This window comes from Copadichromis virginalis, linkage group LG22 (assembly GCF_057382275.1).
Source record: "Copadichromis virginalis isolate Kocher_CV1m ecotype Utaka linkage group LG22, C_Virginalis_male_GT1.1, whole genome shotgun sequence".
NCBI classification, from domain to species: domain Eukaryota; kingdom Metazoa; phylum Chordata; class Actinopteri; order Cichliformes; family Cichlidae; genus Copadichromis; species Copadichromis virginalis.
In genome coordinates, this window is record NC_140638.1 from 28,876,101 (window position 1) to 28,893,868 (window position 17,768).

At 41.0% G+C, this 17,768-nt stretch overlaps 1 protein-coding gene across 1 annotated transcript in view; it reads right to left on the reverse strand.

The window, feature by feature from the left end:
• Positions 1-13,313, reverse strand: part of col9a1c (collagen, type IX, alpha 1c) — a 30,513-nt gene extending 17,200 nt beyond the window's left edge. The window contains exons 1-10 of the mRNA XM_085445935.1: positions 13,285-13,313; positions 9,884-9,919; positions 8,810-8,895; positions 7,456-7,527; positions 5,770-5,899; positions 2,875-3,271; positions 2,401-2,481; positions 1,136-1,153; positions 660-749; positions 547-582 (exon numbers count right to left, since the gene is read on the reverse strand). Coding sequence (XP_085302061.1) covers positions 547-582; positions 660-749; positions 1,136-1,153; positions 2,401-2,481; positions 2,875-3,271; positions 5,770-5,899; positions 7,456-7,527; positions 8,810-8,895; positions 9,884-9,919; positions 13,285-13,313 — 975 coding nt within the window. The remainder of the gene's footprint in view (positions 1-546; positions 583-659; positions 750-1,135; positions 1,154-2,400; positions 2,482-2,874; positions 3,272-5,769; positions 5,900-7,455; positions 7,528-8,809; positions 8,896-9,883; positions 9,920-13,284) is intronic.
• Positions 13,314-17,768: the final 4,455 nt, after the last annotated feature.

Genomic DNA, 17,768 nt, shown 5'->3' on the forward strand with positions numbered 1-17,768 from the left:
ACCACTGTGTTCACTGTTAAAGTTAGTATATATGAACATTGGAATGGATTGTAATTAAGGAGCAACCTCCAGGGTGAAAAAAAGAAGCCATCAAGAAAGATCCAAAAACTGCAACTCCTCTAACAGCCACTTGAGGGTAGTTCCCACACTGAGTCCTGTAATTCAAGAGGTTAGAGGTCCTGATAAAGTATCAGGGTTTCAGACTGACTTTGGTCATGTTACACTTTCAGTGTAGGAAACTTTGCCAGAATAACTGTTAGCTGTCAGTGACCAGGTGGATGTTCTGAAGTTAATTTACCCAGATTATTTCAACACTCTCTCACTGGAGACACACTACAGAAGTAACAGGATTGGTCTACAAAGAAGTGTTATCATAGTAAGCAATGCCGAGTCATATTGTGTCAGACAAATCTGTTTTGAAACTGTGTAACTGAGCCGCGACGTGAATCATTTCCCTGGGGTATCATATGACAAACAAACACATTGAGAGGGAGAACGCAGCCTCGAGGTACGTCGTCAGTATATCATTTTGCGTTTAATACTCACAGGAGCGCCAGGACTGCCAGGAGGCCCTGGAAGACCCTGGAGAGATAAATAAAAGAAGTCAAATAAGAGAGAAAAATACTCACTCTGTGCTAATGGAAGTAGGAAATACTTACATCTCTTCCATCTCTGCCATTTTCTCCTGCTGGCCCTCGGGGGCCCTCTGGGCCAGGGGTACCTGGGGGGCCTGGGATTGATTTTTCAGGCTGACAGAAGAGACAAACAAACAATTAACATATTATCACAGAAAACTTGAGAAATGCTAGATAACTGAATTTAAACGTTCAATCTAAACACTTGTGTAGAAGAGAAGATAAAGTCTTTTTCAGCGTAAAGGCTTCTTCTTCACAGATTTAGTTATAATCTATGGAAATTATCTCTGTGCCACCTGGTTTTAAGTCACTTCTGGGCACATGATTTGATGTACAAATGTAAGAATGGTCAACCTATGCAATGCTAAAAACAAATAATATCACCACCATTTATTAGATATAGAACAAAGCATTAAGGCAATTAGGCAACTGAAGCACTGAAACAGATTATTGGTTTAAAATCACAAAGCAAAAAGAAAGTAGAGATGAAAAATAAATACCTCAGCATTGGCATACATCTGAAGAAGCAAGAGAAATCAGATAAAGGGAGAGTTAGTGAAAGTAGTCACACCACCCTCACCAAAAGTGTCAGCAAAAGCGCTCTGGTTCACAACAACGGCAGTGAGTGATGTCATGCTGTCATTTAAATACAAAGCCCCGTAAACAGTACCCACACTCCCCGTGTTAGCCTGAGAGCTAATAGAGTGCACCAGGGCAGGAAATGAATCTGTCCACAGGGTGTACAATCAGTCACATTTTGATGAAAGTGATTAAATTAAAAAAAAATAAAAACAATTCTCACTAATCCTAATTCATTGCACGGCAGAGTTCACAGAGCACGAAATGTGAGACTGCAGAGTGGCATTTTCATCGCAGGCAGCCATCTCATTAATCACAGTAGAAATGAAACATAATATTTAATTATAAATTAAATTATAAACAGAGAATAACTGGGACACATTGTTGAGGCAGAGAGTAATATTCCCGGGGTTGGAAAACTCCTTGTGCAGTTGAAAAAGTCAACTGCACAAGGAGTAACTATTCCTATACTTTAGTTTTATTTTTACGTATACGTTTTAATTATGCTTTTAAAAAACAAACAAAAAAAACCCCTCTTTCTTGCTACATCCTGTGCAGTTAATTGCTCATAGTAGTGTCTGACTGTATACATCAGATTTTCAGGAGAAAAAAATCACACTGATAATATAATAAAGGGCTCAAAGCCTCATGTATCAATTACGATGCACTTGGTGTAACGGGGTTAAAGTTACCCCTTTTCCGCTAATAAAACCGCATAAAGATGGCTGTTTGGTTTCTCCATTAAATACATACATTTGTTTTAAGGCTGTTTTTCACCTATTGAAGTTAACTCCCCTTTAAATATTGCAGTTAACTGTGGATATGCTTTGCTAACCAAGCAACAAAAAGGAAGGCCAATATGGCTGCAACCAATACCCTTACTTCAAAATGCTAAGTCCAGGCACCAGTGGGTGGTGTCACAGTTTATATATACAGTCTGTAGGTTTAAAGTAGCTCCTAAACAGCTCTTCCTCCAACAAATGTTTGTAGGACAACAGCTCAATGTTGACAATAAAAAATAAAGAGCTAAAGAGTAAAACTGCTTGGCGAGGTGTTTGTTACACTTCTGCAGCTCTGTCTCAGCATTTCTGCCGCTTCCCTTCAAAAATACTGGAAGCTCCATCAACCTGAGTAAAACCACAAACCACAACAGATGCTGAGCAGATCCTTGTCTCCGCTACTGTACCTCAGAGGGAGGCAGCTCATTGCAGCTTTCTCTCTGGGCTCTCTTTGGGTCGCAATGTATCAGCATCCACTGGAGCTCAAACTGTAAAAAAGACATGGTAACATGTGGAATTATTTTCATAAATGAAACTGAGAAAAGAAAGGGCTTTGAAATGCTTCTTCGTGGTGCTGTTACTTCTTTGTAGCTTGGAATCAATACTGTCTATATGGGTTGTTGAGCTTGCTTTTCCACCAATGTGATTCTCTGCAGGGATTAAGTCCCCCCCCCCTCCCCCCCCCCAATCCCCATCCTTTTTTCCTACTGGGACCCAGCTGAGCAGATTTGCCGTGACAGCAGCACTTTAGAATTATAGCAGAGCTCAGCACACACATAAACCTGAATGTGTTGTTCTCAAAGAGCACAATTTCCCTGATAATGCTCGTAAGGAGGGTGAAGATTATTAAATAGAGCAGGCAGTTCTCCATACTTGCTTACCACTACGGAGGCGTTGGGATCAGCATCCAGCCTGCCAATAAGAGTGTCTCCCTCTGTGTTGATGGAGCCTTTGCCTTTGATGGGTTTCTGATCAACAGGCTGGCAATCCACATACAGCGTGACCTGGTCGTGCTCTACGCCAATCATCACCTTATGCCACTTTGTGTTAAAGAGCACAGAAAGGCCGGGGAATGTGACTGTCTGCAGATTTCCATCGGGGCCTGTCAGGAAGTACTCCAGAGCCTGCTCGTCGCCATTCAGGCGTAATCCGGCCTGCTTGTAGCCATCTTCATCAACTATTTGCCAGATGTTCCACACCTTGCTCATGGTGTTCTTGATCATGCGGAAGGTCGTCATGAAGGAGTACTCATCTGGGAAGCCACGAGGAAAGTTGAGTCTGAGGGAGAAGTGAGGAGCAGGGGTTCAAATCTTCTGGTTTCTGCGAATCACACCAAAATGCACCGCCACTCACCCAGCCGGGTTAAAACACTCAAAATATTTCCGATGTCAGAGTTAATTTATGATCAGCACTTAGCAAAACTACCATCAAATCAAGTGCAAGACTTGGGTAAAAATAACTCAAAGCCCTGTCGTCATTGTCTTTGAGATTCAAATTAAAGGCACACACTTCAAAGAAACAAAGAGAGGTTTTAAACTCTGCTATTATATCAAAAATCAGATACTGTGAGGGAGGCTGTCTCAGTGCATAAATCAGTAGCTCAGTCACAATATGCTACCCTGGTTAGCATCCAGACTGGTGCTTTCTGTGTTTTTGACAAGCCAACATCTCAGTGGGTGGTGCATTCATAGATGGGCACTACAGCCTTTTACCACCTAGTAAATAACTAAGGTGAGGTAATAAAAACCCAATAAAACAAATGAAGAGCTTTCTCTTCAGCTAAGTGCTGCGAGTATGTGCTGCCTTTGCCCTGCAGACGACAAGAGCAGGAGTGCAGCTGAAGCAAAGACTTCAAAGCACAGCTTGTGCGACTGGACTTGTGAGGTGGGGGGAAAAACAAGTATTTACATTTAGCATGACTGAACCAAGGGGCATAGATGCAGGGTGCCAGCAACTTACATAAGAGCTTCGAAGGAAAGCTGGCCTCCAGGAACAGATTAGCCAAAACAGACTGGAGCGGGCAAGCTGGGAAACAACAGGAGGCATCTCTGCTTACGTAACATTTTGTTCTAGGACAAGTTACTGGAAATTAACATGTAACATTTGCCAGGTTATTGGGCATCTGGGGTTAGGGTTAAGATCTTTAAACATAAGACTTCAAGTGGTTTTTAAATAAAACGGACTGATGAGCATGTGGCTAGAAGAAACCCCAGCTGTAATCTTGACCCGACACGTGTCTGCAGTGAGTCGGTCCATGTTAAGAGGCTATGTCACCGGGGAAATCTTGATCGTTTAGTTGCTGTAATGATCAGGTGCCCAGGTTTACTATATGTCCATTTTTGACAGGATCCTGGCCATCTGGACATGCAGCTGAACACTTTCTCTAGCATCTACTTCAATTCTGCTGCCACAACACCTGCATTCATTTCAGATTTCAGCTCTTTATTGTATCATATTCTTTATTACCTTTTATACTCTTTACCCACTCCACTTTTTTGTATTTTCTATTTCTGTTATTACTGAATGCCTTCTTTACTGTTTGGGTTGTGACACTGACATATTTATTTTATGGAGCTAAGTTGTTTTTCATGTTTTGTCTGCTTTACCACAGTAAACCCAACCTTTGGCATAAATAAAGCATTTCTTCTCCCATAAATCTTCATCAAGAAAGGTGGAGGTTAAACTATTCCATGTGCCAAGTGCCTAACTGGTATTTCAGGTATGATGTGATATTAGCAGACAAACCCCTCGCAGGAGGTGGGGTTCACCCTGGACAGGTACTCAGTCTAACAAAGGGCCATAAACAGAGACACAAACAATGGCTTTGGGCTGTGGCAGGAAGCAGGAGTAGCGGGAGACAATGCAGAGAATATTGTCCATGCTAACAGACTCAAACCCAGGACTTGTGAGGCAACAGTGTAAACCACTGAACCACTCGGCCACCCTGCTGTAGGTCTGTTCCCGTTAAAAGTTATCTGTGGCTTCCCACTATTGCCAAGTGCTTACTTATATTGGATTGTCAGAGAACTGGTGTAGTGACTGCGACCCATTATGAAAGCCCCTGAGAGTGACTTCTTAGTCTCCCAGGTAGGATTCCACTTAGCCTTCAAATAATGCCCACTATAGTTGTGTTTTATTATTAAAAGGACTGACAGAAGTAATTACACTAGAAGCATTAAAACAAAACGTGACAGCCCACGGGAAATATTGAAGCCCTTCTCACGCTTCCCACCACACAAACAAACAGGCAAGTAACACAATCTGTGTGCCTATTACTGGAAATGATGGTTAACATGGTAACATTTGCAGATCATGGTTAAAAAATGATGTTTAAAAAAGTTGTCCTTTAAACATCCAGATTACTACAGCTAACCTTTAATTACAAACTAGCAAAGATCCTCACAGGAAGCCAGAACTGTTGTCAGTACATGCTATGGTACACTCATACCTAAACGTCTGAAGGTAAGTACAACTCAAAGTTATTAAAGTGGTGAATTATGTTTTTTTTTCTCTTATCCTGACAAAACAGCTTCAATCAGGGTCTTAGTTGCTATTTCTCTGCACTCACTCAAACACATCCAAAAATACTCTGACTCTTTGTGTTTCTAAGAGATGCCAAATACGTCCTGACATGTTTTTCCTCAAACAATTATACGCCGCTCGCCGAGCAGCAACATCTGTGCCAGACCTGTAATAATGCAACACCTGCATGAGGGCTGGTGCTGTTAGACATTTAAAAAAATCAGCTTTTTTAAAGATGCCCCTGCTTTACTTACATAGTTGGAATTTGGAAGTTGGCCTCTTTGTCGAGGCGGTAGGCCACCTGGAGGTTTGTGGAGCCATCCACTTTCCTCACACCTTTCAGGGGAATAACATCCAGCTGGAACTGAGTGATCAGATCAAACCCTACATGGGATAATGACACGATGGCAGGATTGAATGTGATGGAAGCAACACGTCTCAAAAACATTTAGATGAGCCAGTAAAAGGCTGGAAATATTAAAAAAGCAGCAAATATCACATATTGTGTATAAAACATGGGTTTACAACGGCGTCCCCCAACCCTCCGGCCACGGATCAGTACCGGCCCGTGAGTCATTTGGTACCGGGCCGCGAGAGTTGAGGCTCGGGTGTGAAATTTATGGTTTTCAGGGTTTTTATCGTTATTTTTTGTAATCGTTTTTATCGATAACTCGGTTTCCCTGGGTCTTTTCCCATGTGTTATGAATGGTTTTATTTTGTTGTATTTATCCACAACACCTTAAAGGCCAGTCTGTGAAAATATTGTTGGACATAAACTGCCCGTTACCCGTGTGAGAAACAGGCAGAGCAATTACATTCTCTTCCACTAGAGGGCAGTACAACTACCTGCTCTAATTAAACGGGTTTCCATCTGCCAGTAAAGCAGAAGAAGACGAAGAAGCAATTATGTAGTCATGCTGTGAGTAAAATGACGCAGCACGTAATAGCAATACATAAATATTGTCCGTGAAAATATTGTCGGACATAAACTGATCCGTGGCACAAAAAAGGTTGGGAACCGCTGGTTTGCGAGATTTGCAGATCTTTGCATACTGTTTCAATTTACATTTTGCATAATGTTCCAACATATTCAGAACAGAACTGGGTTTGCAGTATTAGTGCTGATCCCATTAGTGTGAAGAGAACAACAATAGCATTAGCATTAGCACTGCACATAACATGAGCACTAATGTAAGTTTAAACATTTCAATAACAATCATTTTGATTTTACTGTCTGTGATTCCACATCTACTCACACTAATAATATAATTGCTAGCGGTTTTGTGTCACACCATTCCTGTTACATTCATGCATAAAGTAGTGATCAGCACTTTTGTTGTATAGCTCGTTTGTAGAAACAGCTTTCATGTGCAGTGCAGCCTGTTTTGAAATGATCTTATGACAAGGCAGCGAATCAGTTGTCGCTTCAGCTTCTGTACATTTACTACATATGTTTGTTGTATTTACATTGACACAGTTTAACTTGGCAGGAGTTACAGGAGCTTGCATGGATAAAATATTAATGAGGTGCATTCACTGTATGGGGCAGGCTGATTTCCAATCCTTGCCAAATAGTCTTTCCATACATTTAAAGTGTAAACTCTTCCTTATGAACAGGATGTAAACAAAGACGCTTTTTACTTTATTGTAAATAACTTAAAACCACAGAGCAGCATGTGAGCAGATGTGTAGGAGTGAACAGAGCAGCAGTGCCAAGCGGTTACAAGCTGCTGAGTTTGTATTGTTCTACAGTTTTGTTAAACTCAAGTGGAACATTTTATTTGCCTCATTTGAAATCTTGAGGCATTAGGCAGCCCACCCTGTTCCTCCAATTAAACTCACCGCCTTCCTTTTCTCCTTTTGGGATTTTCTAGACTTGGATTTGTTGTTTTAAAGCTTCTGTTGTATATTTTCAAAGAGTGTCCCACTAAGTATTTTACCTGGAAGGTCATCTTGGCCACTTCTTATTGGCGGGCAGACAGAATCTCCATCCAGTCTGTTCAGGTCCAGTTCTGATGGGACAAAAAGAAAAGAAAAAATCCTGCCGCACTTGTTGTTTGCTTTAAATGTGGCAAGGCTAATATATAATACTGGCCACGTTCATTCATTTGTCATAGACAGCAACAAAGGAGAAGCAAGGTCTGGATTAACATCACAAGGTTCATCTGGATGTAGCTGAAAATGCTACATCCAGATAAACAGAATCAGCCTTTTGGGATTTACTTAGCTGGATGATTGAGCATTAAGACAGTTGCAGTTCAGACTAATCAAAGCAGTGTTTGAAATTTATAATACAGATCTCTCAGTTCAGAATATTTCACCAAGGTCAGAAACTACAACAGGCAGAAAAAGCCACAAGTCATTAGGAACATTTTAGCGGGGTAATGTGGAAGCAATTTATCAAAATTACAACCTGCTAACATCCCACCACCATCCTGTTTCTGCTTTCATCATTAATATTACACATTTATTCTATAATTTTATGCTCATAATAAAATAATGGACAGGTTTTACATCACAACAGGTTTACAGTTGATAGAGTTTCTAGTGAAAAACACTTTCATCGTCACAGAAAATCTATTTGTGTGATGTGCCAGAGGAGGGCGCTATCCTGACTCCTCACAGTGCAGTTGTTCAGGAGGAAATCCTCGTGAATAACTCTGGGAAACGAAGATGGTGAGAGCCAGAGAGGCTCCCCAGTCAATGAGCTGACTCAGCTCATTGACAGCGAGCGGCGTGAACACAACACATCTGGAAGTCGTTCCCACATCCCCATTAAAACTGCTGAGAAATGAGATATTTACCACCACTAAATACTTATCTGACTGTGCATGTGGGCCTCAAGTTGTTAAAAGTTACTGCTTGCCGCAGCGTTACGCTCAGAAAGCCCGTCATTAGTGCAACGAGCTGGAGATGAACCACGTTTAAAATGCCACGTGCATCTGCATGTGTGCGCCTGGATAATGAGGCGAATTCCACAAAGCGGTGCACAATCTGCCCCAAACAAGAGCGGGGAGTGAGTCTGCCGCGATTATCAGAGTGCACGTTTAATCCGATGTACTGCCACCACACAGACCGGCACAATATGTCAATAGTATACTATTTATGGCTTTTGATTTGTGACTTCTAATGATGAGTCTGACTTATCAAAGGTCAGCATTGGGGTGTTAACAGTAACCTTCTTTCTTTGTGTTTATAAGACAGAGTCACAGCAATGGTGTAATCCATGTAAGATATGGGACTCTGATTTGTGTTGTGTCAGGTGACTCCACACTGTGCTGCAATGTGACTTACGACCAAAAGCTGGAGTGAGGAGGAAGGACAGAAGAGCCACACAGATGGGGGAGTAAGCCGACATCAATAGATGGCACGGTTGCTTTCTGTTCAGGAATGATGGAGAAACATCAGTATCACACTCACAGGTCTCTTTGACTGAGTTTATAACACAACACATGAATAACATGTAGCAGGTGACCTCTGTGTTTTCTTTGCATTGCAGTTAAGATAAAGGAGAAAAAGAAAAATGCTGTATGTGATGTTGATGGTGCATGAAGTTGGAGAAATTGTTTGACAAGTACCTTTTAGATTTTGAATGGAACAAAGATTTTTGCGACATGATTTGAAGATCAACTATATTTAATTTGGAGAAATCCAAACCTCGGAGCCATAGATAAATCAGTCATCTCACTGCGTTACAGTAATTACAGTGATCTATGGTAAATTTAAAGGTACTACAGTCATTTCAGTTTTATTTCAATAAGGGGTTAAACCAGTGTTTTCCAGCCACTGTGCCGCAGCACATAGGTGTGCCATGAGAAATGATCAAGAGTACCGTGGGAGATTATCTGGTTTCACCTGATTGGTAATCTAAGCCAGCGGTCTCCAACCCCCGGGACGAGTCGTTTGGTACCAGGCCGCGAGAGTTGAGGCTCGCGTGTGAAATTTATGGTTTTCAGGGTTTTTATCGTTATTTTTTAAATGCTTTTATCATTAACTCCGTTTCCCTGGGTCTTTTTCTCTGTGTTATGATTAAATCTTCTTTTTTTGGCAACGGTACTGGTTTTATTTTGTTGTATTTACACCGGTCTGTGAAAATATTGTCAGACATAAACTGGTCAGTGGCACAAAAAAGGTTGGGGACCGCTGCTCTAAGCGACCCACGTGAGAAACAGGCAGAGCAATTACACTCTCTTCCATTAGAGGGCAGTACAACTACCTGCTCTAATTAAATGGGTTGCCAACTGCCAGTAAAACAGAAGAAGAGGAAGAAGCAATTACGTAATAGTCATGCTGTGAGTAGAACAACACAGCACATAATAGCAATAGATAAATAGTTAAATAGTTGAAAAGAAAAGTAATCAGTCTGACCTGGATCCTGGAGAAAATCCGACCCAGATGAAGGCCCTAGCATGAGTAGTGGTCAGAAGAAAGCAGCATATCAGGGACAAATCGAAACAATTACACTATGCCTGGTGCGCGGGAAAAAACTATCAACTATCAATATTTCCCAGCTCCAAAAGGCTGGGAAACAGTTGGTTAAGCTCCTTATATGTCAAATGTGTTACCGTGTAAGCTGAATGAAAAAGTTGTAAGCAGCTTCCAAGTTTGAAAATTGACATGAACATGGAGGGGCGTTAAAGCGGGATTAATTTTAATTGCCACCGGGGGGAGGTAGCTAGGTTTTTAAAAACACTTCCAGTCATACTAAAGTGTATGAGACAGTGTATGAGCCACTGACGTGACCTCTGCAAAGGTTGTGTGTTGTATGCAGATGTCTAGAATCGGTTTGTTCATAACTGTTTTTTATAAGCATAGTTTCATTGTTCTAATGAAATGTTCTAGTTTGACTACAGGCAAACTAGCTATTGGTGACATAAAGTGATAGATAACCTTTTTGTCATATATCAGACATATATTCTGTTAGTAAATGCATCACAAGGTTACCTCAAAAACTGTATGTCTAGAATGTCAACAAGCGGCCAGCAGTCAGCTTCACACTGGAACCATTTAGCAAATTCATTTAGAGAATTAATGATGTCAGAAAATAAGCAGCCTTACTATTTCCTCAAAACCATTACTACAAGTCAGGGGTAAGCTGATCTTTTCATCGCTATGCTCAGAGGGCATCATCATGTGTTATGCAGGCAAACAAACTGTATTTCAATGGCTCCATCCACTCGTGCTTAACTTAAATCAGATCATTTCTGCCCGGCTGTCTCCGAGGCAAATTCTAATCCTTCATATGGAGAGCTTTCTCAATGAGGGCATGAACTTATGTGCATATTTACTAATTACTTATACGAGCATCAATGAAATACTTCACCAAAACTTTCAGTTGAAGTATCTTTCTATTTACTTAAATATTGCCAAAGGTGGCTGATATAAATAATAATGGATTGGATTTATATAGCGCTTTACAATACCACTATTCATTCACACACTGGTGGAGGCAGCTACAGTTGTAGCCACAGCTGCCCTGGGGCAGACTGACAGAAGCGAGGATGCCATATCGCGCCATCGGCCCCTCTGGCCAAGACCAGTAGGCAAGTAGGGTAAAGTGTCTTGCCCAGGGACACAACAACCAGGACAGAGAGCCCAGGGATCGAACCGGCGACCTTCCGGTTAGAGATGCGATTCCCAACCCCCTGAGCCACGGTCGCCAGTAGCAGTAGCTACACAGCTTTTTGAGGTTATCTTTCACAGCTGAAGTGTCTGAGCAGTGCTACATTTTGTTCACACTTGTATTATCACACTCGGCCGCTTTAGCTTCCTCTATGTGTCCTGCGTTATGAAAGCTTTCTACAGCTATTCTGAATCCGTCATCAACATGACTGATAGAGACAGTGAGGCCTCTCCTCTGAAGGCAAATGCTGCAGCTTGTCTAGCTGAGAAATGGATGAGGTTGGGGTGATGTTACTGAGGGCGTAACCCACCTCTAGAGTGTGAACTCTCCTGCTAATGTGTGTGTTTGCTTGAGGAATATGTACCAGTGTGTGTGTAGTGTCTGAAGAAATGACTAATGGCTAAGTCAGCAAGGCCTCTTCAGAGGTGTGGTCTCAAACACTATGCCCTTCACGTTAAAGGAGCATCTTCAGAGCCCCAGTGGGCTGTCTGTCTTAAGCACCAATCCATCACTGTTCTAGACTAGTGCAGCTATATGGGGCTCAAATGTATGATTTTATTCTTATTTTAAAGGGCCTGACATTTGCGGAAAATTTGCCAAGACTTGAGCAATCGTTCACCTTGCTTTCAATCTTTCAGCCTTTCCTAACTAAGTTAACCATGTCTAAATCTAGCAGTCAGAGTTCAGTTGTTGTAGTTACAACAGAAGCTAAAAAGGACAGGCTACTGGAAATATGTGCTGTTAATAGTAGGTTTCTTTAAAGTACCGTGATAAATATTGCATGACACACCAACATTTTCTATTGTGGCAGAAATATCTAATCAGTTTAAAGCAGCAGCTTTATCAGCTAAGTTTAAGGTTTCAATTCTACTTTTTAAAGTTTTAATCCTACTTAAGACACACAACAACTTTGTGCAGTGGATAGATGTGCGTTTACAGTGCAATGGATGAATTCAGACACACTCACATAAAGTGTACCTAGTTTGATCTTGCAACACTCAACAGTCTATCTTTCCGAAACTGGCTTCTTGTGAGTAAAAGAGTAGTATTGATTCTTCATCTTACTCTCAGCAAGAAAGCAAGTAAATTTATAGCCCTGCATGTCAGAGAATTCCTCTAAGACAGGTAAGTGTTTTCTTTGAAGCATGATTTGAGTTTTTCTTTGTTTTCCTTGGAGGATTTCTTCCTATAACTGTTCATCAAGCTTGTCTTCCATCTGACTATATTTAGCTTCTTCCTACAGTTCTGTAAACAACAACAGAAATATAAGAAAGAGAAAGCTTCGCTTCATAGAGATGTTGGGAATGAAAAACTCCCTTTTAATAATAAATCTTTTATGTGCTACTTTGTCACTGACGAAACTGATAAAAATTGATGAAAAAATATAAACGGGTTAGAAGTGAAATATATAAGAAAACCCTACCTCTACCATCAGAAGACAAGACAAAGCCTCTGTTATATTCCTAGAACAATCCTTTCATGTAATCATTCTTTCAGCTCAGTTAGGTAATGATGTGCCCTCTCCTTTAACTCCTGACTGAATTCCCGATTCATCGTCTTTTGGCTTTTGACATGGTTGTAAGTGACAGACTTTCCCTTTGCTGTTGTGCATGTTTCAGTACCCCTTAGGCACTCCCAAAATGCTGAGAGCAAGCCAGCTTGCCAACTCTTGACATAATTAATGCTCTCCCATTTGTGTTAATTACCCAAGAATGGATCGCTGTTGGCCATGAAGCAACTGGCCATGTGGTTCAGTCATATTCAAGTTGACTGTAGCAGGAAACGTGTGGACAAAAACTTTGAGGAGTACAGTATCTATGTGAAAATGTTCAGTGCTGTTGAAGCCGGTAGTATTATTCAGATAAGAACTCTTTTATCCTAACAGCCGGAAGGGAAACAGCGAAGACGTGTGCATAGATGTGGTTGGATTAAAAGACAAACGTCTAATTTCTTTAATTTATGCTCAGACGATTCTTATTACACCCATAAAGTTATGAGAAAGAGAAAATGGAGCCATTTCCTCCTACTAAATAAAGATTACAAATTTATTATTAGTTAGTGTGAAATGGCTCTGCATAAATTTGGAAATAATAAAAAAAAAATTATGAAGAGCCCTGACAGAAAGACAGATATTTGAGATACTTACCTCCTCAAACCGGAGACTTTGAGGGCCATGTTTCACACCCCCTCCGTGACGAGACACGCTCAGTCGAGATGCAGAAGCAGAAGGAGCCGCGGTCATGAAATTCCCTCCCTAGAAGTTGGTCCTACCTGCGCATGTTGAGGGATTAACCGGAGTGGCACAGGGGATGCTCAAGCATTTTTGGAGGGCACATAAAAAGTTTGTTCAGTGGGCTCCTATTGGCCAGGGGTTTTCTGGAGGTGGTGACTAAGTTTTATTACCATCACTTAAAAAGATGCAGAAACCCATATGGCCTTTATGTGAAACACCTCTGCCCGCTTCTCTTCTTTTATGGTGCCTCCTAATGACATGTGCTGCCTGCGTGTAATTCTCCTAATAATCATCGTCAAGATAGCAAAGGAGCAGCCGGAGAGTGATGAAATGTGGATTTCATAATCATGTTCACTCATCAGTTTACCTGGAGAAGGCATGTTAGCCTGTAGCGCTGAAGAAAGCCTTGTTATTACCTTGAAGGGCCTCAGGCAGACACACTGTTTATGTTTCCTGCCTGTTGTGCAGTTGATTCTTTGGTGTTAGGTTCTTAGATCTTCTGAAGTGAAAACCAAAGACTATGACGCGGTTTCTTGCAAGACAGCTTTCGTTAGCATGCACAGGTATGCTGACATGTCTCACAGGGCTATGTTGCCCAAAAATATGTCAGAGGAGGCAGGAACTGCTTGGCTCATAGGCACAGATCTCTCTGTGGAAAAAAGAAAACCCCTTTTAACCACAATTGCACAAAAAAATGCCTTGGCTTTGACAAAATTACATGCCGCAGTGTGTTTTTATTCATAAGGCTGTTTATTTTTTTTATATTTCCCTGGGGTATATAGGTCTATTGATCCTGGCAACTGCTGTCCCTTCTATATGATGTGATATTGTGAATCAATAGCCTCACAGTCTTCTGATACTCAGTTTACTACCAGAATTTGTTACTATATCATATTTCACGAATCGATTGTTTGTGTAGCCACACCAACGCACTCATCTCAGAGAGTTGTAAAGGAAACACGATACAGATATTGGCGCTCCTCAGAGATTCAGCAGAAAGATCATGTGTCCAGCCTGGATAATGAAGACCTCCTGCTCTCAATGAGACAACATGCACAGACGGCGCAAGGAGAGAGAAAGAGAAGGCATTTTGGGATGATCCAGCCATGAGACTCGCCACATGACCAGGCAACTTGTGATCTGGAGTCAGATGAGACCCTCTAGTTTTTTTTTAAACCATCGAGGAAATCTTTTTACACCCTGAGAAGTAACAAACATACACACAAGCTTCAAATGTGGCCTCATTTCACGTGAGCGAAAAGGCTACAGCATTGTTAGCTAACGAGCTAAAGAGTAAGATAACAGAGGAGGTTTCGCTAACTCCACACTGTAGCAAAAGTCCTTACAGAACATGCTATTGTTGTTTCTGGGGTGTAAAGTAGTGCAGTTTTAGAATAACTACTGGTGTCTCACACAATGTCTTTGGTAATGGTGTGTCCAAATTCATAGGCTGCATCCTCCTGAGGACCCGGTCTTCGCGGTCTACGTGGGCCGGGTCCTCCGAAGGCCCAGTGTTGCCTTCTTAGCGACTTTGTCGATATATTTAGCAAGTTTTCAGACCCCCTCAGCAACTTTTTTCTAAAAAGCGACTAGCGACAAATCTGGTGACTTTTTCTGGTGTTATGGGAGACTCATTTATGACGACTTTTTGACAGGAAAGCACATATCGCTCTTACTCTCAACAAGCAGCAGGTGCTGCCATGGGCACCTCGCCCGTGCCAAAGCGCTCACGGGCGGAGGATAGTCCTCCCTCAGCTGCTGTCAGGGCAGCAGATGTTCACATCTATGCGTCCAAACTGCAAATGAATCGCGCATGAGCGAAGCCGCTGCTCCCGCACTGACTGTAGCGCAGTCAGTTCTTTTGTTGTTATGTTGTTTTGTGGATCACAAGGGTTAAAACTACTTATAAACACACACACACACACACACACACACACACACACACACACACACACACACACAAAGTAACTCTATCAGAGTGCCTATTTCGGGACACTTTTGCCAGTCCAAACCTGGATAAAGGAGTAGGGTTGGAATTGTGACATTAAAAAAACAATAATTGTTAAAAGAAAGTTAATTTGTAGTTCTAAATAAATTCTAAATGCATTTAGGACGTTTTTAACTCACTATATGTCTCTTCCACAATGAGACATAAACCTACAACCGAGGTTACAATTACATTAGCATGACCAATTATGCAAATAATTATGCATTTAGCGAATTCTAGCGACTTTTAGGACAGCCAATAGCGGTTTTCCTTACTGAGGAGTTGGCAACACTGCGAAGGCTGGGTAGGCCGGAAGTGAGCAGCTGTGAAACTGAAGCTAAAGATAATGCTAACAAGACTGAATGCACTTTTCATTTAGTGGTGGAATTTAGCCGCTGACTAGCATTAGAGAGCCAAAAAATGCTAAAATCATCTTTAATGAAAAACGCCAGTCCTAAAGTGAAACATTAGCTGTTGTAGCTGTTCCAACTATAAATACATTTAAACATATAGTTAAAAAAAACTATATGTGAAATGAAAACAAAATGATAAATACTGTATGCTTAGCTTTTCTATACTGGAAGTCTACATGAATGTAGTACTGTGGAAAGAACACATTTCTTTGTTTTGTCAAGTTTGTGAAATTCAGATGTGATAAACACATTTGGTGGATTATAGTTTTTGTTATTGGCAGTTTCACTCAATTTTTTTTTTGTTTTGTTTGCATTTGGACTTCTTTTAACAGAACGGTATTTGGTTTTATTTAACAACTTTACTGTTCAGAAAGCAGCAGGAAAATTTTGCTTAGGACCATCAAACAGTTGTAGTTTTTTGCTTTTTAGCAAATATGACTAATATCCAAGTGTGTGTAACTTTACTTTAGGTATAAAAGGTCATCAGTGTTAAGACTCACACAATTTTCAACTTCATTAGTGATAGGGATTAAAAACAAATGCCTACATAAATCTATCAAATCCAACTTGATAGTAGAATTAAACAAATATCGCATTTAATCGCAATAATAAGCAATGCAAGCTTGATATTGGACTCTCAGAAAATTGGTGCCCTTGCTGTATAACCTCGGGAAATTCAGCCAGGTTTTTTTTTTCTTTCCCCAGACTATATAGTCATCTGGGCTCTGGCAACTGCCTGAAAAACTGAAAAAAAGAAAATCAATAGTGCTACCCTTTTAATCAAGAGTGCTTGGAGCTTATGGCAGAATGCCACAAGAGAAAAGCAGCAATTGACTTTGGGTTTTTAAGCAGAAGGTGAAGCTTAGAACACAGGAGAACTGTTATCCAGCACTCACTTGGTGAATCAGAGACACAGAAGAACCAAACAAATTGTTAGAGGAAACTAATGCTCTGCTGCTGACAGCAGTTAAACACACAGTTGCCATATCCAGCAGATTATGGGCATTTTTATTCATTTGTTACATAATCCTCCCCTCCCCCTTATCTGACAAGTGATTAGTCAGTGAAGAGTTGTTTAACCAGGACAGATGGCTTTTTAATTGTACCTGATTGCCAAGAACAAGCTAGACAGTGGCTACTGTGTGAATTTATTGTTGTCTTCAAGAAGAAAACCTAGATCAGGAATCCAGATTGTTGTCTTACATGATCAAAACAATCAAACAGATGAGGTCGTCCACCTAATGATTCAATATGTTTTATTCTAGGGGGAAGAAATTGCTTACTGTATCATTTTGTTTGGAGTCATAGCATTTTTCAGCCATTTGTTTTGATTTTACTGCTTCTAACTTTACTGCTATGCTTCAATCTCCTCAGCAAAATCTCCATCAGGAGCTGTTTTTAGAAAAACCCACTGTTCTGCTAACCATTATCAGGTAGGCTATGTTTAGAACTAGTTGGTTGAACACAGTGGAGGATTTAGCCAATAAACTTACAAATACACAGCTGAAGTGTTGGTAGTGGGTAAAATACAGACAGGAGAATGCATCGGTTTTAGGGCCAAAAACCTGTGTGGAAAACAAAATAGCATTGAAAACAAAACAGGTAAGGAAATCCTGGACAGTTTAAACGATGAACAGCACTTTTGGGTTGCAAACACAAAGCTAACATGGAAGTGCAGATCTTGTTCAATGACCATTAGGGAGCGACTCCACTGGTTCCAAAAAGACTTCTGGTTGTAATAAACATCTGTTGGAGAAATCCTTGCTCCCATGCTCTGTGGCCTCCATGAAGACTTTCCTGATAAGTTTATGGGTTAAATAGCTAGTTTTAGCTCATTACCATGGACTGGATCTACCACGGATGCATAATGGATAAGGCTAAGTAACGGATTCTAGTTGGAATAGAATAGAATAGAATGCCTTTATTGTCACTATACAGTTGTACAATGAGATACAGAGCATCTCCCACTCAGTGTAAACATGCTGGGGAAGGGGGGG